Source organism: Sinohyriopsis cumingii, chromosome 19 (assembly GCF_028554795.1).
Source record: "Sinohyriopsis cumingii isolate HCF-2022 chromosome 19, ASM2855479v2, whole genome shotgun sequence".
Classification (NCBI taxonomy): domain Eukaryota; kingdom Metazoa; phylum Mollusca; class Bivalvia; order Unionida; family Unionidae; genus Sinohyriopsis; species Sinohyriopsis cumingii.
Genome location: NC_142979.1, coordinates 35262013 through 35289991, shown reverse-complemented (window position 1 = coordinate 35289991; position 27979 = coordinate 35262013). Strand labels below are relative to the sequence as shown.

The 27979-nt window shown below is 33.4% G+C and overlaps 1 protein-coding gene across 1 annotated transcript; it reads right to left on the bottom strand.

The window, feature by feature from the left end:
- Window positions 1–249: 249 nt before the first annotated feature.
- Window positions 250–25745, bottom strand: LOC149775435 (protein unc-119 homolog B-like). The gene is made up of 5 exons (XM_089943959.1): window positions 25423–25745; window positions 20806–20919; window positions 15046–15157; window positions 11240–11412; window positions 250–9181 (listed from the first exon to the last, which is right to left on the bottom strand). The coding sequence occupies exons 1-5, from the start codon at window positions 25562–25564 to the stop codon at window positions 9069–9071; spliced, it is 654 nt and encodes a 217-aa protein (XP_089800085.1). The 5' UTR covers window positions 25565–25745; the 3' UTR covers window positions 250–9068.
- Between the last annotated feature and the right edge of the window lie 2234 nt (window positions 25746–27979).

The following is a 27979-nucleotide window of genomic DNA, read 5'->3' as shown; positions in this document are numbered from 1 at the left end:
GCTGGTAAGTTATAGGCCATCCAAATGCAAATATTACCAGACAGACAGACACGTGGATGGACTGACGGACAAAAGAAAACCAATATGCCACCTCTTGTTACCAAAATGTTAATTATAAAACCTTTTAATCATAAAAGACAAACCCTAAATGCTGCTGTCCTGAGAGATGTGATAATAAAGTCAATGAAAACATTATTTTGTTTTGTACTTTTAAGATTTCATTTCATTTAGAAATGGAGAAGAACCTCATTAGGGTTTCATACCTCACTTTATTTAAAGACACATGAAATAAGTACTATAAAATACATGAGATTTTGACAAATTAAAATACATAACATAAATATATGCACAATATTTCCCAAAAAAGACATTCTGCTTGATTAAAAGAAATGTGAAAAATTGATACTTACATTTCACATAAATTTCTTGCAAATGTATTAAAATATATTATCATATGATTAATGGCCTTTTATTCATTTTATCTAACCCTACATCTCTTTTTAGTGCTTAGTGGCAGCAGTGTGAGATATAAAAACAGAAAAAAACATACCTGATGTTGAATTGTGTTCTACATTAACTTGAACTAAACCTGTAGATGTAATATATATGAAAATATTCCTGTGAGAAAAAAGAAGATACTTCTTAATGGTACCCCATATTCTATTCTACATGATATTATCTCAAAGAATCTATAACACTGCCAATTACATGAGTTACAGTCCTTATGAACTCTGTCTAAGAGTCATTTCCCTTGCAGCAATTGAAATCCACTACTTCACTCTGAGTCATCAAAATAAGCAAGTAATTTTAAGTCTTTATCTTCACCTGACATGTGGGAGTCATGGTAGTTCAGCTGGTAGAAAGAGCATCATAATCCATGAGTTCTGAGTTTGATACCAGCCCAAGCCAGCTTAGGTTGGCTGCTTTCCTGTGTCCTTGGGAAAGGCACTTAGCTCCCATATCCTCAGCATGATATTGTCAATAATGTGTTAAAAGTGCTGCTAAAACCAAGTTAAACATCGTCTAATGAATTTGAAATGTGAAGAAATTGTATTTTCTACAAATGACTCATTGCTTTTAAACCTTTAAGCATTACAGTTACTTACTAGTTGCCAAGACCAAATCAACTGCTTTGTTAGCCTATCATATATGAAGAGAGATAGCTGTCATAGAAAATTTGCACCTTTCTGGCATTAGGTAAATGCTTCAAAATGAATATTAGGCAATGCAAAATAATGCTCAACCACACAGAACGATTCTAGGTATCAAGGAAAGCTTGTAGGGATAGCTAAATTATTCAGAATATTAAATACTGAGAGTGTGTGATGTTCAACAACAACCCCAAAGTATGTTTTAGCACAATCCACAACCATGCTGACTGCTATACATTAAGTCCATGTAGCATTTCACAGCTCAGTACAACTTGATATCACAAGTCTTTGCACATGAAAGCTGAAATGGTCACAACATAGAAGATAAAATACAGGGCCTAACTGCATGATGTGGTAGCTGTGTGGGGTAACCACTGAATTCAACCAGTCTAGTACTAGGAATACTGTCTAGAAACTAAATTTATAACACTTTATTGCTCACACTGCAAGAAAGGTTTCAGCTGAAAAATTTTAATTTAAAATTGAATATTGTTATCACTATTAAATACTAAAATTTTTGTTATTAATGAAAGAACTTTTGTCTACTAAATTATGCTTGAGGGGTGCCTTTCTATTTTATTTAACTTTTATAGTGATAATCATTTCTCTGGAGATTTTTCTACTATTGTGAGTACCGACATGACGAAAAAAACAATAAACATTGTTTTCATCAGAAAATTATGCCAGGAAAGGGCTAATTTAAATTCTTTATTTCTCTTTATTCCTGAATGTTCTGCTAACAGGTTACTAGTATCAGACGAAACTTATGTCATTATGACAAGTAACGAATCCCCTAAAGGCATTAAACTTGGCATTTTTAAAAAGTCATTTTAGTTAAAAATTCCCTACCACAAGATTTTCCTAAATATGCATAATGATTTTTTTATAATATGGTTTGAAATATGAAAATAATTATACATTAGATGGTCATGGCAAATATGAACAAATACAAACATAAAAACCACATAGAGAATAAGGTGACAACTAGCCTTTAAACAGGTGGTTGATATAGCTTTTATGACTAAACTTACAGAGTCACCGAAAAAAAACATAGAAGTAATCCATTCAGAAGTTAATTCAGATTGTCACCAAAACCTTTTTACAAATAGACTTTACATTTCTGAAGAACTTATAGAGATTACAAAAGGTGGGTCCCTGTCATAGGTATAACTATGTTTGATAAAACTGTACAATTCATCCTGCCACTATCTTTTATGCTCCTGAGTAGTACTGTCTACACCAAACTTCAATAAAACATAACATTTCTACAATTAAATATAATTTCTTTTAAAAATAAGAATTGTAACAATTTTTTCTGTATGTGCAATTCAGCCTGAATCAACAATATAATTATAGTTACTTCATAATAATTATTTCTACAACACTCCAGACAACTTTGGAAAATCTAAACTCAACCTTCCCATGTAATCAAAGGCACATAAGCTTTATAGTATTACAGAACAATCTCCTTTTTGAAAAGAAAGTACCCCTTTTATTCACTAAACTCTAATAAAAAGCATGAAACCTGTTTATTTTGTTTCCTTCTTCACATATGTTTCCATCATTTTTTAATTTCCCTAAAACTGAGATAAGATTCAATATAGAATAGACACTATTCCCATCGACTCACATTTAATTTAATGCATATAGGATAAACTATATTCTAACTGAATCACATCTGATTTAGGATAGACTCTCTTTCTATCAAATCACATTTATTTTAATGTGGATAGGATAGACTCTCCTTCTGTTAAATCACATTTAATATAAAGCCCATAGAACAGACTCTGTCCATCAAATCACACTTAACTGAGTACAGATTTTTTCCCCATCAAATCACATTTAATTAAATGCATATAAAACAAGACTCATTTTTTGTCAGGCCCTCCTTATATTAAAAAAAACCAGATGCAAAACCTTTTAACACTGACCTTAATCAAAGTGTGGACAAGTGGACAGATATATGGATATGTACAAGGGCACAAACATAATCACAATATTGAGCTTCCACCAAGGCGGGATTGACAATTGGTACACTTTGTACATCAGCTGTGGCCACATACAAAAAAAAAACCAAATAATTAAGATATTGAGTGTGACAGCCCTTAATCAAGTTGTCTACCTCTGAAGCCAGGGATGTGGGTTCAAATCCTAACAAAACAAACTTATTTCTTATGGTGTATTTTAAGACACAAGTTGCAAGAATAAAAAGAAAATTAATCTAAGTTTTCAAAAGAAAATGCCTCAATGTCATTCAGGGTTCCTGCTTTAGGCAATATACAAAATGAAAAGCTTGGGGGAAAAGATTGTCTTCCACTTTATAAAATCAAATTGAAGGCATTTAAAAGTTTGTAAGCATATTTTACATACCTGAACTAACAGTAACAAAGTAAAATCCTAAAGAGAAGAAAACTCTAAGGCAACACCATCACCTGGGACAAAAAAGCATTGATTTAGCTGATGTTAATATTTGATAAACTTTTCTTATTTCCAGGAATATAAAACTAAAGCATATAATCTAGTTCAACACCAATGAAGAACAAAAGTCCCTCCTTTACAAATGAAATTATTTTCATTTTAAATTATGTACACCCAATTCCACCATTTGGATATATACACATCATATACAGTCTGAAAATACGATAAGATCAGATTTAATTTAGCGGAATGTATAAAATTACAGCCCACCAAAATTTGTAATTTGTAAAAAAATCACAGACTTTCTGGCAGAGAATCCACTATGATATGTTGATCACTGTAATAACTATCATAACAGACACGTACACCTGGTCTTTTACAGGATGCTATGCAAAATTGTGTTCTTCTTAAGCGACCTATCATCCATATCCCCCTCTTTGCTAATATCATATCAACATTTAACAAATCTTATTTTAAGGTTTGGAAAACATGTCTTTAAAACTCAGTTAAGTATAAAATGAAAATTTCACCAAATTTGGTTCAAAAATCAAAGTTACAATAATGAGACTATCTATTACAAATTTAAAAAAAACTAAATGGTGTCCAAATCCCTATAGCCCACAAATCTCAAGCAATCATTTCAGTAGTGATTACATACTTGTTCATACATGAATTGTAATATTAGTGAAAGGTCCACCTGAATCCCTGAACAATAACTGACTGACAGTTGATGTTTAGATTAGACTGTATTAAGCTTAGCTACCATTTGCATGCATTCTAGCATCATTAATCAATTGTTCTAACCTATTAAAGTATTAAACTCTTATTTGTTTTGAACGAAATCACTTAATTATTTTAGATCCTGTTCATCAAAGATGGACTGTTGCAACAGAACTTAGAAGAAAATAAAAGTTAGTGATACATGCAGCACAATAAGTGAATGATGCCACTCACATCCCATACTAATCTTGAAGTACACACAAACGTGTATCGACAATCTTCCATTCATAACTGTGTAATAACCACTTAAGTACACCTCCTATAATTAGTGAAATCTCTAGGATTTACAGGCTGGGTGTGGGCTGAAGAACACTGTGCTGTTGGTTAATAGACTTAACCAATTCATGTCCCAAGATGTCAACACCTGTATGAAGGCCTTTGAAGCTGTAGAGGTAATCCACAAACTGGACATGAAGAAAACACTGCTGAAGTGGAGTTGAAGCAAAGGGAAGAGAATTACAGCTAGAGATAAGAGATGGAAAAGGCAGTATTCACTGAACTACACTCAACAGCATGGTCCAAAAGCTCAAAGTTAAACAGAGTCGAAACACTTTCCGTGTAACATAACTACATTAGCAAGCTGCTAAGGACAAAATAATGATGTTCTCCTGCATCAAATCATATCCAGAACTTTCTCATTTAATCATATTTATCATCTCAAGAAACTGAAAAGAAAAACAACACTCAAAACATCGGAGAGCTCTGCCATTCAACATTCTAGGAGACAGAAAGAGATACACTTCAGCAAAAGCTGGAGAAATTACTAGCTATGTTAACCTTAAAGAAAATTGTCGTTATAAGCTGTTGGCTGTTACTGAAACACTGCACTCCCAAAAAGAAAAGAGTTTAAATTTTAATGAGTTAAATAAGCCTGTTTCATCTTTGTCTTGATCAGACCTTCACAAAGGATGGAACAGAACATGAATATGATTGTATACTGGAAAAGATGCTGCAGCAAACCCAAGGAAACTAATACCAGTGCACACAAAACTAGTACATTAGTAAATAAATAGCTAAAATAAATCACACATGTACAAAACAACGTTGTTTATATGCAAAACACGCACCAACTACTGGAGTTAAACATCTACACATTAATCCTACTTTCCATTCATTACCAAAACTGCAATGGGTAAAACCTATCAACTATTGACCCACTTTTATATTTTAGTGTCAATGTTTGTGACCATCGATGTCAAGTTCATTTTCTTTAATATTATTAAGAAATAAAGGAGCTTATTTCACCACATAAAAGTTACCTCAATATTATGACCTAGTATAAAACATGTAGCAATGGATATCACAATTAAAATAGTGAACTCAGAAATCACAGAGTTTTCTTTTTAAAAAATGATTTTCTTTCTGCTAAGGAGAAATGAGTTAACAAGGATCAGAGCATAAGGTGAAAAAAAATTATATGCAAGAAGAGTTAATTAGAGATTTCTCTACTTATAATCATTTCTAATCTTTTCATCGAGGGTTTTGTTAGTTAAAAAAAGGTTACTTAGCTAGAAAAAATATCTGTAAGACAACACTGTACTCTGAATCATTACAGTAAAATATTACTCATATGAACGCCATTTCTCCTCTCTTTTTAATTGTATGAACCAATAAGTGTTCACCAAATATATAAACAATTTATTCCAAATATATTATTTATTTTTCCTGACACCCAATTATCTATCATAAAACCCTCACAAACAATTATCCATGATGAAATCCAGAAAACCAATTATCCATGATGAAATCCAGATTACCAATTTTCTGTGATGAAATCCAGACAACCATTATCAATATGAAATCCAGAAAACCAATTATCCATTATAAAATCTAGACAATCCATTCTCCATAACGAAATCCGGACAGCCAATTACCTGGAATGAAATCCAGATAACCAGTTATCAGGATGAAATCAAGACAACAAAATGTCAGGATGAAATCCAGGTCTCTTAATGGCTTATCATATTTGAATGTTTTACTGTACTAACCTTTTCATGGAAGGCTTTTTGGATTCAATTCCATTACAAATTTCTGTGTTATGTATATAAAGAAATAAATGTATCATCTGATATTCATATCCTTTATTTTAGTACTCTGAACAAGAAATACACTTTTGTCCAGTATGAACTGACTTCCAAATAGAACAGCATGTCATAACCTTGGAGAGATCATCCCTATCCTAGACCACATGAAAATAATCAAGATTCATTTTATTTCAAATAGATTCACAGTACAATCTATGTCAATACTTTGAACAGAAGTATTTTTGAACCTTAGGTCTTACTGCAGCATAGGGCTAGGTCCTCTCACCATAAACATTATTCCTCTTACTCTGTGGTAAATAAAATCACCAAATGCAATCATGTCTAAAAGTCTACATACAATGTTTTTAATTAAGTAAGTTTGTAATTTATTCATTAAATGAGCTGATGATAAAATACTATACTATGCTGCCAAAGCCTAATTCAGGGCCTAAGTCAAATCAGAAACATTTACACCATAGACACAAAAACCAATTTTAAAGAGTTCCAACATAAAAAAAATAGTATAGTGATAAAACATTCTAACCCAAGTTTGACAACTAAAATATAGGGGGGAAAAAATTATCGAAAAATACAAATGCAAATATTATGATTAGCAAACAATGTTTAATGTACATATCCTCAAAAATTGCCAAGCTCACAAAAACCACTGCCACATTCCTGGAATACATATCTGAAAGTTTACCAACTTTTGATTTGAAAGATGTATATATTTTCTTCTTGGAAAAAAATGTTTAAAATAATACTCAAAAAACTCAATAAAACTGTGAATCAAGACCATGCTGAAACTGTTAGGATGGACGGCAATCAAATAAATATCAAAGTATAGACAATGGATGGATATAATTGTTACATTTCACACACACAGCTTGGATTAGACATGCCTTTGTTCTGCCAGACACACTTCATCTATATCATATTCTCTGTTACCGCATTAAACAAAATTGCACAAAGCAAACAATTACTCAGAAAAAAGACACGAGGTCACAATGATATCTCTCTTTTCTGCATTTCTTTCAAATTTATATTTTTATTCCCTGCAAATAAAATACTTCATATTTATCTGATGATAAACTGAGTTTATTCTAAAATGTAAAATTTAGACAGGAATGCCCCCTTCCCCCAAAAAAAACTTAAAAAAGAAGTACTTTTCTGAATATGAAAGGGATTTTATAAAGATTTAAGGTAAAGCTTGAAATTAAGTGAAATTTACATGCATTCAGTTGATTTCTCTGTATCAAAAATTAACAAATTTCACAAATGCACTCTAAATGAGACTGTATATGAAACCATAACGATATTTTTAATCTAAAAGCAATATTTGAATTAAAGAAAGCCGTATCTAGATCAAACGAGCATTCTCAACAATTTGCATGATTTCTATCATGGAGGAAATATGCCACTATGAAGACTAAAGTTAACTTCTGAATAGTGTGATCTCAAATGTCCATTTCATGGGGAAATGAATCTACAATAAATGGTATAATAAATCAAGTTTAAAGTTACCCTTCCACATACATAATGACAACCTTTACATACACACATCAAAAATAATCTTAATGTAAGGCAACATCAACATCTTTCATAAAACTCATGACTACACCAAATGAAATTCAGTATCATAAAAAAAAATTATGCAAGAAAATACAAAAGAATTTAGTTTCTTGTTAAAAAGACCTACTGTTAAAGTTTCTACTTTAATAAAACCTCATTTCCCATGTTTTGTGCATTTTAAAAACAATTTTGTGCAACTACGGCAAACATATCTAAGCGACAATAGAATGAAAAAGTGCAGTTTTGGCTAATTAAAAAAGGCAATATCTTAAATCTATACTCATCAAGGATTAGTATGGGCATAAAAGTTTTCGAAATACATTAAAAAAATTACCAATATTTATGTTTTGGAATTCAAGAAGCACTCAGGTACCAAGAAATTCCATGCTTAGTCATCTATGCAGTTGTCACAATACAGTTAGAGGTACCTGAAACTTAAAAAAGTTACTTCGAAAATGTATATATTGTTCCTAGCTGTTTCAAAATTATACTCTAATTTTTTATTGTATGCTAGGGCTGAATTGATTTCTGTGTATTTTGCATTTTTTGATAAAAGCTGCATCTAAAAACAGCGAGAATTTCATTTAAATAATGCGAGAAGATCTATGTGTCATGGTTTATGTAATGTTTCTATCACAGCTGCATGCCACTGGAACAATTTTTATGAAAGCGGGGATGGGCATGGAATGTTTTACTCGGTAGGAATATATTCTATCTCAAAGAGGGATTTTGATTTGGACATGAACAAAATACTTCCAATCTTTTTTGCATTCCAAAGACACACCCCAAAAATGCTCAAGTGAAATGAAAATAAAGAATTGCATGTATTTATGTGGATTGAAAACATTCAGAGATATTTTTAATTTTAAAACAATGCCATCCATGGGTATAGGATAGTGTCAAAAGACAGATTGGAGAACATCTGGGGCACACTGAGTATTCTCTTTTTCAGAGAACAGTTATTTTGCACCATTATAACAAGGCATGAAGTATGATGATCCTTTCAACATATCTACATGAGAAAGAAAAAAATATTTTGGACAAGCTCACACTAATCAAAGGAGTAAATCAAGTTTATGCCAAAATACACAAGTTGATCCGTGGAACGTAAAACTGTGACGGCTTAACATCCTCCATTGTAGGCATAGTCAGCTTTGTTATGCATGATGAGCTTGTCTTCCACAAAGTAGAAACTGTCTGACCTTGTGTCATAAGGACTGTCAACCATTTCCTGGACTGAAGAAGAAAAAAAAAAGTGCCAAAATAAATACAATCTGCAGTAGCAAGTTTTACATAATGGAAAATTGGTTTTCAAAGAAATGTAAATGACACTTTTAGAACATAATAATGTAATGTTAGTATAAAAATGAAATGTTCATTCTAACTTTTTTAATTTTGGGTCATGTAAGATTTTATCATTTGAAAAAGGGCAATAATGTATGTTTCACCTATGCCTGGAAAGCATTGAGAATGGCTTTCATTTTGAAGAGGCTGATATGAAAAGCCTTCTCTGGAAGAATCCACATGCCACTGGCCATCACATCCAATACAATAAGTAAACTGGCATTGTAACAGGTCCACCCATGAACTGAGTGGGTAAAGGAGCTGTAAGGAACTTCCTCGCCTCAACAATGTCTTCTTTAATGCTTTCTCCAATGCATAAGCTATTCTTTTGATGCAAATGGGAGAAAGATGCTGAGTTAATATGTATTAAGAGTTCCATATCTAAATGGGCAAATGTTTAGAAGAGAAAAGGTCCAACTTCTCGAACAGTCAGGTATGCTTAATGAACATCTACCCTCAAATACTGAAAAAGGTCAAGCACACAATACAAATTAAAATATACATAGCACAGGGCATCCTGAACTAGGATAAATTTTGGTCCAACATCTTATTAAAAGTCAAAACATCAAAGTCTTGACTAATGCCTTCTCTGATATATGAATGATTTTTTATGCATCTGGGTGGAAGATGCAAAGTTGATAATTATATGTTAAAGGTTCCATACATCGATGCACCAAAATGTTGGGAAGGGAAAAGGTCAAACTTCTCTATCTTAATTATCCACTACATACCCTGGTAATGAGGAAAATAAGACTGTACATGTCAACCAAAATTACTGAATGTTTTATCTATGTGTCATGTAGGAACATCACCATCTCTGCTAAAGATATCATGAATTCTTAGTAAAGGCCTATAGGCATATAATGGGGCTATACGAATCGGTGTGGAAATATGTGTCAGACATGTCAAGACTGATCACATACTTGTACATCATTTGCAAGTCTCAAATGCCACTGACTACGTAAACAGAAATTTTCTGGAGTAGAAGCCCTGTTTGTGAAGTTTTGGCACTATCTACACAACCCTAAGCAAAACAGCTACATTTTCTAGTGTAAATCATCCCCCTTCATGGGACTACATGGGAGTTTCTTCATGAAGGGAGGGTGACAGAAGTGGAGAAGGTTTGGATGATAAAATCAGAGACCCTCTTACATGGTTTGGAACACTTGACATTTTGCAAAATTGATTGGTCTGGATGTATTATGGAAAACAGCAATGATCATTAGTTGCTCTTTTGACTAAATGAAAAAATCATCAGATGCATAAAGTCAAGTAGGGAGCAAGTCGACAAAACATTCCCAACTACGACATGGCATTAAAGACTTGCTTATGTACTTTATCAAGATCTTTCAAAGCATATGCAGAGAAAATATTTCTGCACATGCTTTTATTAATGTGGTCAGAAAGCTGCATGCAAGCTCTTGCATTACCAGGTTCGTGAATTTCCAAGAGATGCACTTCAATTTTTATGATCTCAAACAGTTGTTGCAAGATTCTCAATGATGAACTGATGTCATCATCATCATCTACATCTATTAAGGCTTTGACCTTTGTAAAGACCTTGTCAGTAGATGTGACTGAAGGTGAAGGAAGGCATTCCGATGGCAACAAAATCCAAAAGGTTTCCTCTACTGCTGCTAATCCAGGAATATCACACAGAAGTGTGAACAGCATAGAACAAGATTTACTGTCACTTGTACCAAAATATCACATTCCAAAGTTCTTAAAAAACTTTCTGAGTACAAAAGTGGACATGGGTTCTATACTGCCATCTTGTAATTATACACAGAAATGGTAATTTTTAAGTCTGATCTGATGTCACAATTTGCAAAGAAACATCAAATGCTTAGGTCTTAGCAAACTGACAGAGCTTAAATAGTCATAATTGTGACAAGAAACCAATAAGGGATGAATAAGATATAAAACTAGTGAGGGATTACTGATACTTACTTTCTGCTGGGGTTAGATTTGGGAATTCGTAGATATGCTCTACTGTATTCTTGCTGTTGGGTATACAGAATCCAAACTCAAAATCAAAGCTCTTCAACAACTTTTCTTGGAAATAGTGCTTCTCAATCATTCTAAACTTGTTGATTGGCTTGTCACCCACAACAAATTCAACTCTAAAATAAAACACAATTTATGTTAATTAATTATTGAGAAAATAAACACGCTGGTAAATGCATCAAAAACAGCTATTCCATAACATAACATGGAAAATGCAAAAAAAAAATTATTATATATTTCCCTCGCCTCCACCATTCAGCAATGTGACCCTGGAATTACAACTCAACTGTTGATAGAGCTATACCATAAGCTCAACTGCCCCAAAAGCTATATCATTTCTCACATATGGTCACCACATCAAGGCTTTTCAGCCAGGAACCAGGGGATTTATCTGGATACTTTTATTTAACACCTAGCTATTTTTATGGAAAAAACCTATAGCCCAGTTGGAAAAGGTCCCTCAAACCCTCTGCCTACATTAGCAACTCACTCTTAAATCTATAAATCTAATGGAAGGACCAGCTCATAGGCAATCAAGGTATCAAGTTTGGTAAATTTACACCCAGTGGCATGAGTTTTGTTAAGATAATCATAAAATATTGAGACAGATGTCACAATATCACATACAAGAAATATCAGGAGAGGTTACTATTGTAAGGATTCTGACTAAGATAGTAATGCAATAGTTGTAAAACTATATCAATAGTTACTATAATAATTTCACTAAGTGCAAATTGATTCATTTTCAGCTGACAAGTACTTTTACTTCTCTACTTCAGTAAAAACCTATCCTGTAATAAATAAAGAATTTAGATATCCTTTTTGCAGAATATATTTTTAGCTTGGGTAATTCCAGCATCATGGCAACATACGACACATTGGCTTCATTTTTATCTAAGTTTGTATACATTAAAGCACCTAACAGAGTTCTTGGCAACATTTAAAAACTGTAATCTGAACAGTCAGAACAACTTGTCATAATGGACATGTGTTAAGTAAGCTCATTTCAAGAGATGATTTGAACACTAAGCACATGAAACAAATAAAGTATCTACATTAAATTTCTGGTTTATCATACGTCTTAGCAAATGTGACCAATGTTAATGTAACAAAGGAATCAAGCAAATGGCATACTATGTGCATAAAAAGTTTAGTTTCACAGATAGAGTTTATTATGAAGTGAGCTTCAAAGTTTATAGTGAATGTAAAAGCCTTGAATTGGCACTCACAGGTTTACCCAAGGATTATCAGAAAATTTGCTATAACTTGCAATGAAATAACAGCATTAGTATTTTACTAGAATATCAAGTTTTAAAAATCCAGTTTCAACAATTTTGTTTCTGTAAATAAAAGTCACTCTTTTTTTAAACAAAGGATCTTGTTTTATCCTGAACCACAGTAACACTAGAATGTATTCACATTTACACACAAAAAAGCAGTGATGAAATACACAATATTTTTCGCTGATACATGTGGTAAGTGCGTTGAAATCAATTGAGTAATGTTTTAAATGACCTTTCAGAGATTAGATATATTGAAAATAAAGACAGTTTATACAGAAAAGTAAAGAACTTCATCAGGAAAAGCTATTTCTTGACAATTATCCCCAATACATTTATTAAATGAGCATTCAACCAATTTGAAAAAAAAAAAAACACTGTCCCTGTCCATCTGTCTCTGAATTTTTCAAACAAACATCAATAATTCATACCCTCACTTATGTAGTGACCTATGTTTTTGGACCCTGTTGTGCATGAATTATGGAGAAAGATGCGTACTATCATTGGCAAAATACAACAGTACAACTTGCCATAAATAAAATAGTGGCAGTGACAATAGTTATCAATTAATAGATCAATCCATTATTATACAACTAATCACTAGAGCTATTTCCACTGTTTGCCATAGTAAATCCCCAGGCTTTTTATTGCATGGCTCCTCCTTATTACATGGAGTCTGAAAGTATTCTTCAGCAAAAACTTTAAACAATAAATGCATAAAGTGAGGCTTAGTTCTCATATATTTTATGGAAGATGTGCAGATTCTTTGTCTTTATTGCATTTGGTTTTAATGTTTGGGACTTGCAATACGTCTATACCAAAAGCCAAGACAGTCCTAAGATGCTAGGACTAAAAAAGTTCAGTTTTGGTCTTCAAAACATGTCATAGATCTGCTCTTTGACTGGATCCCTCTCCAGCAGCTTATGTAGGTAATAAAAGAGAAGGAACAAGAGACCAGTCCATTTCTTCATGCAGACATAGTCTACATAGCATTCTGAAAAGGAGGTAACTGAATCTTATTCATGCTAGACTGTTAATTACTGGATTTTCCAAGAGAATTAATTTTTATAAATTCATTGGAGTGGAATACCAGAAATATTTTTTTAATTCCCTTTTAATAGACATTGCTTAACAAAAACGTTCAAGATATGTGAGCTAATTTTACATCCTTGCATAGTCTAATTGTAAATATGGTCGTTTGCATACAACAAAGATATTCTACTTCCCTCATTTTGTTTTCCTGTGTACTGTGTTACTCTGAAGGGGAATTTTTACTTAGAATTGGGAAGGAGAATTATATAAACACAAATTGTAAACTGCTGTTATTATCTTTCTGGAAACAGTAATAAATCTGCTGTTTCAAAAGCTTGAATATTTTCATCCACTTGATGAAATATATATGCTATTCACTCTTTTCAAGCAAGTACCCTTTCTATATTGAAGGCTACCACAAATTTTGAAATCTCAAAAGTTGTCTTTAAATTTTAATAAAAATACTATTAATAACTCTACACTATTTAACTAGCATCTTATAAAAGAAACAAAATATTCACCAAAAACTGAAAACACAGTTGCACACACGTTTTGCGAAAATGAATGTCAACACATTGAGAGATGAACAGATGGAAATAACAGTTGTGCACCATGTTCACAAAGTTATATTCATGATAGGGTAAGGCACACAAAAATCAAAGTAAACTACAGACAGAAAATGAAATGTCACATATAAATAACTGATTTTTCTATCTTACATCCACCATAATTCACCCAGTCCCGGATCTGTATTCATAAATGAAACCCTTTTTTATCAAATATTCAACCTCATGCAACATCACAGCAAATATGACTGCCCTCCCTCAATTACTGTTGATGGAATTCAGGTTACAATGAAGAGTCTATATATTACCTATCAATAATTGACCTTTGACACCTCCTCCTCTTGATGCTGCATCCAGAATTTGAACCTTTGTTGTCATCTACTTATCCTGGTGAAACATGATACCTAATATGATTACTCTCTCTTAATTAGTGTAAAATCATAAGTTACAAGAAGAACTGACTGATGGAATGGATGGACATATCAACAGACACCTGCCAAAGTGTCTATACAAAAATGGAATGGATGGATATTTCAACAAACACCTGCCAAAGTGTGCTTAACTAAACAAAATTTGCAATGTACTGACAAGCTGTAGACAACTTTATTACTGTCCAAATGTCTGATCCCAATTTGAGCTATTCATACACTCACTAATCATTCTTAATAAAGTGACATACAGCTGTATGAAACATTGATGATAAGACATTTCAATGACTGCTCCAAAACCTTCCTATAAGATTAAAGGGACAAGAATGGTTTCTCTGACAAGTGAAACCAATAAAGTGTCAGTGAAAAGTTGTAAACAAACTGGTTATTAGGCACAGTGTCCTGCCCACAAAAATGTTATGCACCAATTTTAAAGTACATACGTTGCTCCAACTGTCTTTAGCTTCAAAAACTGTGGTGTAAACTGATAACGAACAAATCTGCCAGCATTGGGATCCAGGTCTTCTGTATCATAGTTGTCATCGTCACCATTATCTGAAATGAAATGATGAAATGCATTAACCTCATTAAACTGTAATACTGGTTATATAAAAATTACACTGTGAATTACAGATTATAGTTTAAACTGTCTGGAGCAATAATATGTGCATCAGACCTGCTATAAGACAAGACATCTTAGACATTAGCCAAAAGAAGGAATTTCTCAGCTCCTAAGTGGGAAAACAAAATACATGGTCTACAAATACTTTTACTGGTTCGAGTCTCAGATTCAGCCAATGTGGTTATGTGAGAAAGCTTGCCAGTAGCTTTTAGTGGGTCGGTGGTTCTTTCTGGGGGTTTTCTTCTCGTGGGTCGGAGGTTCTTTCTGGGGGGTTTTCTGGTTCTTCCTCCACCATTAATACTGGCCGCCATGTATAGCCTACCATGTGCTGAAAAAATGGCATTAAACCCAACAACAACAACAAATACTTTTACCACCGAGAGTGAAACATTTGCTTAAATTCAAAGCACCTAAAATAAACCTGAATTTTTTTATATCAACCTTTGTCAATTTTGTTTTCAATGCATGGACCTGATGACACAATACAAATCTATCTCTACCATCAGGTTCATACGCTGATAAACACAATGAAATTTATAATCAGTTCTTATAATTACAATTATTTTAGTTTATTTTACACAGATCATTTACTAAATCACTGTTAAAATTCATTTTTTACAAATGTGTTCAAGTAAAGTATGTGTTTCATAAAACAAATACCTTAAACAACCTGCCAAGATTGGCCTTCTTCACAAATCATACAAATTTACCAAATGCTCTTGAAATAAAATATAAATAAAATAATTTTTATTTATAGTACATCTAAAATGCTTTCTTGTTTCTCGTAGCAGTCAGGGTGGAGAGAGCATGAAGAAGATTACACAAACAAAATACCTCCACCATCTCCCCACGAGTCCTTACAATGTTGCCATGGCTTCTCATGGAGAACAGATGTGCACATCAGGTCTTCTTGCTCATTTAAACAGTTTCACATATTTTTCACTTTTGAAATGTGGAAAAGAAAATTCATTCTTGCATCATTTAGTGCTTGCTTACAGAAGCAAATGATAAAAGGGGCGCTTCAGGAAAATAGTATTATTTGGATGAAAAGATGAACAAATATACACTAAACATATTCAAAGAAATACTTTACTTGCTTTTAAAAAATAACACACAAGGCCATCATGGTTAACAATGATCAACAAAGACAGCTATTTATAGTCCATTGAGATTGCCTGAAAAACAAAATTTTTTTAAGGCCAAAAGTAGTTCAATGAAGATATGATCTTTGTGGTGACAATAGATTTCTACCAAATGGATATATTTAGGTATGAAATTCAAATCTGATACATACTAGGGCACGTTTGATCATACCAGCTTTCAGTTTTTGTGCAAATGGCCTGAATACTGTAATTATTTCTCAATTATTGTAATGACTGCAAATAATATTTTTTTAACAGCTGAGAATGAATCCTGGGACTTTCATGAATAAAAATACTCCTGGAACCTAGCTTGCTTTTTTAGAGGGTCCTGTACCTCAATTTGAAAGATGCAGGACCAGATCCAGATCTCAAAATTTAAGTCATACTACACTGATCCTGCAGCTAAAATCACCAGTACAAAAAGAAATCCAAGTAGCAACACCAACCACTATGACAAACCTGAACCATGTAAACTGATGGTCGATGCAAATTTCATGAAATTACATGCTTACATTACAAACTCTGCCTGTACTGCAAACCCTATAATAGATCATATCAATGAGGTATACTTCACTTTCCTGGACTAAAAACCCTATAGAAAATCCTGTTAATACAGCAGATGTCACTTGTTATTCTTGCCAAATTTATGAGAAAGTAGCCATAACAGACATATAACTCAAATGTAAACTGAATTTATCCCCATTATTAACTCATTCTATAAATCTAATGAGTGGTTCACCCTGACAGATCATTTCATATATCCTCACTAATGGGTAATATGGAATTTGGTAAGTAATATGGATAATAATATGGTATATCCATTTTCAGAAACTCTCAACAGGCTATGGTTTTAGTTCACTGAAAAAATCGGAAGCTTTATTCACACAGTTATATTTGTAACGTTTTTTCCAGATAGTGTGACCCCGCCATAACACGGTAGTTGGGAGCCATAGAACCCAATCACGTTATAGACCGAACTGTGTTATAAGCAACCAATTCAGTTAGCTGAAGAAAATGATGCATGTACCCAATAAAAATTGTGATGGGGTGTGTAAGTAATAAATGCGGGTGGTAAAATATGTGCTTCATCAGCACAGTTACCATCTTAAATTGATGCATATTAAATGAGAAATACACCTTTAGTGAAATCAAAGACATATATAATAGTTTACTTTATTTAGAGAACTATGAATTGGTACATATATGTGAACGCTGTTTATATATACATGTCTAATGTATAGCATGAATAGAGTATCAACACCATGTACTCACCCGCGAACCTCATCATATACATTAAATCCACAATGCAAGTGATTCCATAGAAAATATGCACATACACAGCTTTAAAATATTCAATAATTTTGTCACAGGTCATATTGGCCTGAATTCAATGGAAAAATAGCACAATCACATAAGGAATGATGAAGCACATTTACTTTTCAGTACGTCCCAAGTCGGTAAAAGTTGGTTTGTGTTTTAAGCTGCTGTTGGTAGCATTCATAAGCATTAACTTTTTTCCTACAAAAAGGAAACTTTTACAGCACAATTAATGTGTTCCAGTCACGTTGGAAAATGCAAAAATGCATCAGATTACATCACTTTTATTTAAGTTTGGTACTGACTTCCTTTGAAGAAAAGTTTTTGTTTTTATTGAAAGACTGTAGTTGGCTTTCTTTGATAAAGGGTGCATGCATTATTGAAGTCACCACTAAAGGACAGCTTTGGAGAACCAAACAAATGCCTATTTCTTATTGTGGCGGCAACATCAAATAATTGTATTGTATGATTGAGACTGATTTTTTTCCAGTTGCTGAGTATGTTTTCATAACAAACGGTGCTTCAAAGGTATTCTGTTTCCTTTGAAATTTCAGCAACAATTTTATCTGGATACATTATAAAAAATAAATTTGCCGTCATTTGGACTATTCGAGGTATTGTCCCTCCATGTCTACTGAATAAACCAACAAGTAAGATGTAGTTTTTATTTTTTTTTACATTTGTGGTAGCAGCATGATGTTGCCTTCCACGCCTGCGTCTGAAAATTAAAATTGGGTCAACGGACGATGGAGATGCAGGTGTTCTGGTCTGATTACAGAAAATGTGAGTGTTCTGAAGGATTTAATTGAAAAAAAGAGTAATTTTACTTACCATCCACATATAAATGTCAGTATTTGCAAATATATTAATTACTAGCTAGTGGCCGAAAATCAGATGAAAGATAGATTATGAGATAATGCCCAGTCCGGTTGATCTCCATTACCTAAAATATCAACAACAAAAAAGTGGATATTTCACAACTACAGTACTCATGCTATACGTAATGATAAGCGGATTATGATATAACAATGCACTATTTAGATGGTTTGTCAATATGGACAAAGAATTTGTTTGTCAAAGTACATAAATTTCAGTGCATTTTATATCCAGTTTGCGGCTTCCTTTCATGAGGCCTCTGAATTTCTGCACTCCAATCTAATCGTTGAATATAAAAGTTCAAACAGCCAACAATGTCGCCTCGCCAATAAAAAAAATCGCAACATGGTATATTTTGCGACACTGACAAACATCTACATGATCCCAAAAAAAACTTTTTGAGGGTTATTTTTCATACTTTTTAGAAGAAAAAACTACTTTTTCATATACGAGAAAAATACATATAAAATTTCAGGAGCCACGCAAAGATCATCATGTATTATTCATATGCGATCTCTTCACCAAAATGATAATAAACATTTTACGTTATTTTACATACTTTTAAGAATTTTTCTTTTTTTGTGTACAAGAAAAATATAAGTATATGAAATTTTGGGAGCCACACCACGACCGTGTTATATCCAAATTTTTGTTACAATGGAGCGCACTATAGCAGGATCACATTGTACCACTGTCTCAATGTCTATGATTGAGAAACAATTTACAGCTGTAAAAATGGAAAAGATAAAATGTTTAACAGCTGCTACATTGATAGGTGTTCAACTTAGAGTATTGCTGTTTAACCAGATATCAATATTGCATTTTTAAAAAGGGATTTGATTTGTCCTCAAGACACAGTGGTCCATAAGACTGAATTTAGTAACTATGACCCTCACAAAATCCTGTATTTCTCATATCAGACAGTCTGATCACTACATGTAGCTGAATGGTTTCTGCAGTGTCAGAAAAATGGCAGAGGAAAACTTCTTGGTTTAAATAGCATACATTACTTCATTAATGTGAATAAAATAACATTTGAAAAACATTATCCTATGACCTCATTTCCAAATCACACTTTCGTTGTTTTGGTACAAAGTCAAAGAAATGTCTGCTAGTATATCCAGGCAAAAAAGGAAACTTCACCATTTCTACTAACAAATCAAATGAGTCTTTGAAAGAAAAACTGTAAGATGCTATGAAACAAGCAACAAACTTCCAGCTTTCATAGATTCATGGATATTCCATGTCAGAGTATGATTCAGAATATTTTGCACAAATTTACATATATTCCTTCATAACTTTAATTGTTTTTAATGTGTGATAAAGGGCAAAAAGAAAACCAAATCAGATAGTTATAAAATAATTTTTTTACATTTCATAAAATATCCCATATTTTACGTTATTTTTTAAATTTTCATTCCGATATTATATTACCATATTCTTGGGCAAATTCACTTTTATAAAAATGTGTCCATATAACATTAAAGTTTAATAAACACCAATAATGTTTGCTGTTTATATCCAAGATTTTGACCACTCCCAGATGCAGGAGGTCTTGGGTTTGAACTCCAGTCAAGGCATACCAAAGACTTATAAAAATGGTACTAACAGCTGCCTTGCTAAGCTCAGCATCAAGAGGTTAATGTTAGGAATGGTCAGCCTGGTGTCAGGATAATGTGACTGAGTGGGACATCATGCGGCGTGTCTGCAGCATGATACCCTACTGCTAGACATCACTTTAAACTGCCACACTGCAGACATTGTCACTATATGACTGGAAAATTGTTAAAGCTACATTAAAAATCTAAATCACACACATACACAACTGTATGAACAACTAAGTGAAATGCAAACACTTAATATAGATGCCCATAACAACATTAAAAAATACATCCCCACATCTTGGCTATGCTTCAAAGGAGAGACAAAAATGGAGAAAAAAAATATTATCTGCTGTATGGCTTAAATAAAACATGTATCCAAGTGCAAACAACACAGACCTTGATCTAACCCAAATAATGTGTTTACTGGCTAACCAGGATTTAACTAAAACATTAAGAGATTGCAGAGACCCAAATCTGATGCTGTATCATGTATTGGATGATGAGGGTCTACTCTGAATCTTCTGCATAAAACAACCAAAACATCCAAATGTTGATCTAACTGCATGCGGATCTGAGTCCATACACAGGGTCAGGATTTTAATGAAGTCAACATGCATGTAATAAAACAAAACATTCAGTTACCTGATGGAGGGGGTTTTGCCACCTCAAACAAAACTGTTCCAGAATCTATGTCTCTGAGTTTAAACCTTGTAAAGTCAATTCCATAAATATTGGCCTCAGTTGGACACAAGTAGTCTGTGAAAAAATAAAAATGTTTTACTTAATAAGCATACCATCAGAAGCACACAAAATTTCTGTAAAAAATATACTAAATACACTTTAACTATGGCAATCTCTAGCAACTCCCTCGCTATAATGCCCTTCATTAACAGCAACATTCCTCTTATAAAGTGGAGATGGTCATGGGCCACCATTTCAAAATGTACCATATACACTCGCTTACAAAAACATATATCCTAATCCACTGTAGCATAATTCACCTGAAGATTAGGGTCTTTAGTGATTGTTCTACTGATTACTCTTAACTAACTGCACACATCAAAACAAATCTCTTTAAGCAGAGATAAGGTAACATAATATTTAATTGGAATGGGTAGTTCCTGCATCACTAAAAGTCATATATATCTTTGTTTACAAGGTGACCACTTTTGCAAATATTTACAGGCAGTAAACTAAGTCACTTACATGTGTAAATATTGCAAACTGAGTCTTGGACTGACAGCATCAAAATATTCACATACCACAAGTCGCTTATAGTAACTACAAAGTGGATGCTATGACTATACTATGGTCAAAAAAACATACATGTATGTATCCAACTATAAAGTTTAGAATGGAATTGAGAGGTAGTGTTTGTCCCAAGCTATTATGACCAGGTAACATATTTCAAGAAGAAATTCATAGTGTAACATGGATTTAACACTGCAAATTTTTAACAATCCGAAATATATTACATTCATTAAAAAAAAACATTCACTAAGGTGTTAGAATTGGTTATTTACCTGGTATCATGCTTGAATTTTGAAATTATTTAGGTTTACTCAAACGAGTTTTATTTGAAACTTGGGGGGCACCTAGTGGAGAAAACGTAATTTACTGCATTAAATGAGACAGTCCTTGAAAAAGAAATATCAACTGGATATTACACCTTGAAAACAAACTTAGAATTGACACCACTGTGTAGTAAATACTGGGCACTTGAAATCATGATTTTGTACAGTTTATAACATAAGCATAACAAAATCTGCAATGATTCTGCCTAAATTTCACTTTTGTATTTCTCATAATATATGTATTTAGCTGAGAAAGTACACAACATCACATCTTTTCCTGGGTCATACTTTAAGCATCATTTTCTGAGGATTTCTACTTTCCCTCTCCTTTATATTATACTTATTAATAGTGTTCATTTCTATCATCTGATTTATGATGCTTTGACGGCAGATGTACACCTTGCAAGACTTCTAAATCTTTCCACTTGTCACCTTACAATTCAGTGTTCGATATCAACAACGATAAATAAAACCTGTTTTTGTTTATAATTTTGTTTTATTTGCTAAGTGATCAATACAAACTGTTCTGAATGGAACAATGCATTAGCACTAATCCTGGGCTTAAAATTAATGCTAATCCACTATCCTACAGTGATTTTGTTGAAGGATCAGTAAACCCAGCCATCCACTAGTCCACTGGAACAGTATAACTTGTCATTGGTCACTAACATAACACTAAAGAAGTAGTCATAAATCTGAATTCCCATTATGGTTAATTGATCTGATTACTGAGTCTATAGAGTACTGACTAACATCATTCACTTCATGGGGTCAATAAATGTTCATGATACAAATGGACAGGTGTTAAATCAATCTTCAAGTAAATTAGTGTCCTTACTGTCAAAACAGTCATCAAGCATGTGGAACTAGTCTGGTGTACTGCCCAAAAGCACTGACTTCATTACACATGATAACAAATGTACTGAGACTATTAATGACCTATCAGAAATGGTCACATTTACTGACTGAATGAATAATCCAAATTATACCAAACAATGTTTTAATATTTATATCACTCTTGATAAACACTGTATGCATTGTACAGTGACAACTGCAAATATGATCAGGAGAATGGACTGCTGCACCCCAAAAAATGCTATAAAAATTAACACATACTGGTCATGTATTACCCAGAAAAGGCTTTGTTGTTGTGCACTTTCTGCACTGAGTATTCAGTGATATACAAAAGGTACATCTTTTGTGAGACTTCCTGGTGAAATATAGTTGTTATTGTCTTGACCTGATTAATAAATAATAAAAGTTTAATTAGAAACTGAAAAGTTCCTTTTTTTCTTAAGCAGATCAGTCAAATGTAGATAAGATGGTAAACATTTATATTCTTGGTCCTGATGGTCAGTGAAAAAATAATTGTAATTTTAAGTATGCAAGCCGGATGACCTAAATAATTTTATATCACCAGTATTGAAATTAGTGCAGTGATCCAGTGTACAAGGTTAGTTTAATCTGTCCTATTTTTAAAATCAGCACCCTTATTTACTTTATGCTTGGAAGAACACATGGCCTTTTCCACCTGCACAGTCTTGGCAGGTATTTAGTTAATAAAATAAATATCAATTAGACATGAATGGGCATGCCATTGCCTCCTTTATTAGAGATATCTAATACAAATCCATGTACCAACTAATACCTGACAAGTCCTTTTACAGTTGCAACTGATTTGTGAGGGCTAGCGTTGTAGTGATCTGGGTGCAAATTTGCAAAGTTATTGTTTCTTGGATTAGTGGATTAGCATAGAATTTGAGCTCTCAAGTATTGGTAACAGACACAGCTATGACCGAGAATCAGAGCTCACAATAACATGGGAGCAAAATGTCCTGGAAACTCAATTTTCAGTAATGAATTTAAGTCTTTGAGAGAGTATATGTACATTGTATTGCTTACATATAAGCATGTACCAATGCTACAACATTTGAGAGTAACAGCAAACATTAAAGAACCTATATAGATAATGCATTAAACCAACTTTGCAACAATGAGATGCAGAGACATTAAATTAGTAAATGTATTACTGAATTTGTCATTCTCTATTTATACTCCTATGCTTCTGTCACACACATACTAGAGCCTCATTAAAAAATATACATAGAAAACTTCTCAATTCTCTCTCTCTCTCACACAAGCACACATAAACATGGCTGAAAGTATACATGACAAATATTTTAACTTGTCTTAAATTTAATTAATTTTTTTCACATTTTGTAAATGTTTCAAACCACACATTTTCTATGCTATAACCCCTGTTTCAGCAGCATGGGAGTCTTGAACTCCCAGCATAAAAATCCTATTGACAGCTGTATAGGATACTACACAACTGTATCAAAATGTAAGATCGCCTCACATATACTTTCACTGTTTACTAGGGGTGTAATCCTATAAAGGGATGTGGGAAAGGCCCATGTATTTTCAGAGTTCATGATGTGATATTGATGCAACTTAAAACCATCTGAACCGAGATGTATCAATCACAAATAAAACTTAACTTTCTTACTTGTCAAAAATCATCTGCCATTTTAGCAGGCTTAATCTGCAAGCTTCTGTATAAATATATCACGATGATGTGGAGAGCTGTTTGCACAGTCAAACAACACTTTTTTTAACCAAAACATAACAGCCATGAAATGGTTATTTTTCTTCTGGCCATGTGGGTAAATGTTCCGTCACAAGGAGAATATCAGATTACTAATTACTCGCCATTAAGTAGGGTTCACACAGAATTTTGAATGATAAATTCAAAGACTTTTCAGTAAACTTTCAAAGACCACAAACATAGGTTTCCAAGACCTATTTTCACTAACATTTTGTATACATGTTATATGAGAAAACAACAAATGCAAAATACTACAATACTGTTTAATGTTAATGATGAAATGAAACTGAATGGGTCATCAAAAGAAAGAAACCAGGAAAACTTGTCTACATTCAAGTCTAACAACCTTGGACAATTTTATTTGTGATTATGGAAAGAAACTGAAATGTTTCAGTATATTTCAATTTTCAAAGACTTCTAAAGACCTCAAGGTAATCTGCTTGATTTCCCTAACATTCAAGTCCTTGAATACTGTCAAAGACCTTCAAAAACTGAATGAACCCTGTTAAGACTGGTCTGACAATTTAAAAAAAAATGAACAGCTCTGTCAGAATGCATACAATCTGGATTTTATTTTATACTTAATGTGAAAGTGCTTTATGATGATGATATTCATTCACAAAATTGAAAGTGTGTATGCTTATTTTATGTCAAATATATGATTAATGTCTGTTTGCACTTCCATGAGCAGGACTCCAAAACAAAGAAAATAGTGGTGACAAAACATCAGACTTCACATTCCCCCTGAAATAGAAATGGAAGTATAAGCATTAAGAAATAAACACTGAAAGCCTGGTATGTGAAGTTTAACGTGACAGAACTAAATAACAGAGCACGCCATTTCGGATTCTCATTTTAGCACGGTAGAGAAAAACAACAGTATAACTTTGGTTATCTTTAGAAAACTATCATCTGCAAAACTATCCTCAAAAGTCTCACAAAGTAAAACCTGTTCGAGCATGACATTACTGAATGGTAGATTTGGTGACAGGTGAACAGTCGTCACCTGCCTAGCACGCATTCGCCCAAACTTATTGTAATATTTCAATTTTAATATATTTCAGAATTTATACTTACTCTCAGTAATTTTATTGAGCATAAGAACATCGTCGGGCGTTATAATATCCTTCTTCAAAAGTTCTTCCTCTGTAACAGTTTTCGATTTTGCCTGACGAGATAAAAAGCCCCCGCCTTTCTTCTTTCCCGTGCTGGCACTCATGACTCGTAAACAGTGGCTGAATTTAATTATTATTGTATCATGAATAGCCTAATATCTTATTTTGTCATTGAGAGTACATTTCTACATCTCAATATTGGTATAGCTTTTGTTCTTTGTCTCATTAATCTTCAAACACTTCTTGTGTCTTCGCTTTGTGTAATGGCGACGCTGGCAACGGGAATTATGGGATGACGCTTTTTTCCGGGAAAGGTAGCCTGGTCTTCACCAATATTGTGCACTATACATAATAAGTACACAAAATATAAAGGAAATATAAATGATCCTGAAGTACCAGTCTACCGGAAAGGCAGCTGTTATGTGTCTCAATTGCTCTAAGCTGGTGACACAATGAAATATACAGCTTTCTGCCCTAATCAAACGATTGCTGCCTGTGCAGGGAAACTAGTCGTATAAAAAAGTGATTTCTTAACATTTAAGAAATTAGGGCATATTCTGATATATGAAAATACCAATTATATTATGTTTAAAAATCAATCACCAAAAGTGCTAAAATGCCAATTTTGGAGGTTGCGCGAAACTGTAGACCAGTGCGTTTCAACTTAGCTAGCCCTTGAAACGACTTTATGCTAAAACGAGATGTACGGTTATAAATTATGGATGATTTCATCCATGTATGAATTCTCATGACTTTAAAAAAGGGAACATATCTTTTTCTTTTCTTAAATCCTTTCAATAAATGGAAGCTGATTGGTTTGAAATGTCACGTGATAGACAAATGTGTCAAAATATCAGACTACATAGTCTTGCTGGCTGAACAATTGTTTCCGAAGTTAAACCATCATAACCTCCATGCATCACCAAGTTCAGAATGTAGGAGAGCCAGTAGGAACTCCAAGCAATGGAATCATACCCTATCAATGGACTAAAATTCGTTCCCTGTGCAACAAATTAATCTGTATAATGCGCGGAGCCAAACAGCAATATATACTGCCAAATTAGCACAAAAACTGAAATCAAGCTTATCTTACAAAGATTGGTCAGCCCATTTTGATGTACATATCATTTCTCACAGTACACATACCAACATACAGCATAAAAACAGCTATTTAGTAATCGTCAAAGAAGCCGACAAAGCTTTCACAATTTCTTTTTATCTTTGTCTCATTAAATGTACTAAATAAAACATGTTAACCACTGAAATATGCCTTTAATAAATTATAGATGCACATACGATTCAGTTCTATAGTAAAAAAAAGAAAAAAATGACAACGGTATAAAATTTCCTTTCATGATGGTAATGATACTGGTGACGATTGTCTAAATAACTGTATTCAAAGTGAGCTGGCTACTGAACTTAGATTTCCACTTTGTTCACTTTTTAAACAATGTTTTAGAGAAGCCATCCTTTCAGACTTTTGGAAAGAAGCACACTTCGTTCTGTTTTAAAGAAGGGTGACCCTTCCATCATATCAAATTACTAACCAACATCTCTTCTCACTACTGTTGGCAAAGTGTTTGAGGTTTTACACCTGTATTTAATTATATCAGTAGTTGTGTCGTGGCAGTGCGCTCTACCTTTACGCAGCTGCAGCGTTTTTCTTCGACTCAGTCAACTTTTGGTTGGTAGATGTTAGGGGATGGTTGGGAGAAAAATAGCAGCCAAAAAGGGTAGGTGTCGAAATGTGTCTTTTGAGATACCATCAGACAATGAACGCAGTTAAGTTTTATTGATGGGCAGTGGGGGGGGGGGGGGGGAGGCAGAGATCAGAAGGAGTATGGAGGAATGGAGCGAGTTATCAGATGATCACGATGGTATCACATTTAAGTGTGAAATTACTTACAGATCTGACAATGAGGCTAAATATTTTGTCAGTTATCCAAAGTCCTTTAATTATCTGTTTCCGACCATTCCGACGGCCTAGTGGTTAGAGTGTCCGCCTCAGATACGGAAGGTCGTGGGTTCGATCCCCGGTCGAGTCATACCAAAGACTTACAGCAATGGTACTAACAGCTGCCTCGCTTGGCGCTCAGCATTAAGATGTTAGTGTTAGGACTGGTCGGCCTGGTGTCAGGATAATGTGACTGGGTGGAACATCATGCTACATGCCTGCGGCATGATGCCCCAGTGCTAGACATCACTATAAACTATCACACTGCAGACATCGTAGCGATATGACTGAAAAATTGTTAAAGCTAATTAAAAAATCGAAATCACACACACATCTGTTTCCGATGGACATGAACATCTATCTGACTAGCCTAGGTGAAATGGATCTGACTGGGCTTCTGGTCCTTATCTTAATTACTATCCATACACCCCACCCCTTCTGTACACTATCATGAAAAGATTATGATTGTTTATACCCAGTATTTTTACAAACACACATACTATCAAACAAGAGGGGGTCGATATAAAAGAAGAAGGATGAAATATTCATACTCTTACACAAGCAT

Coding starts and splice junctions, on each gene's coding strand:
- LOC149775435 (XM_089943959.1), bottom strand. CDS start 25,564: ATGAGTGCCAGCACGGGAAAGAAGAAAGGCGGGGGCTTTTTATCTCGT. Junction 15,158..20,805: donor GGCAAAACCCCCTCCATCAG/GTAACTGAATGT, acceptor ATTTCATTTCAG/ATAATGGTGACGATGACAAC. Junction 9,182..11,239: donor AAATCTAACCCCAGCAGAAA/GTAAGTATCAGT, acceptor TTTCTTCTTCAG/TCCAGGAAATGGTTGACAGT.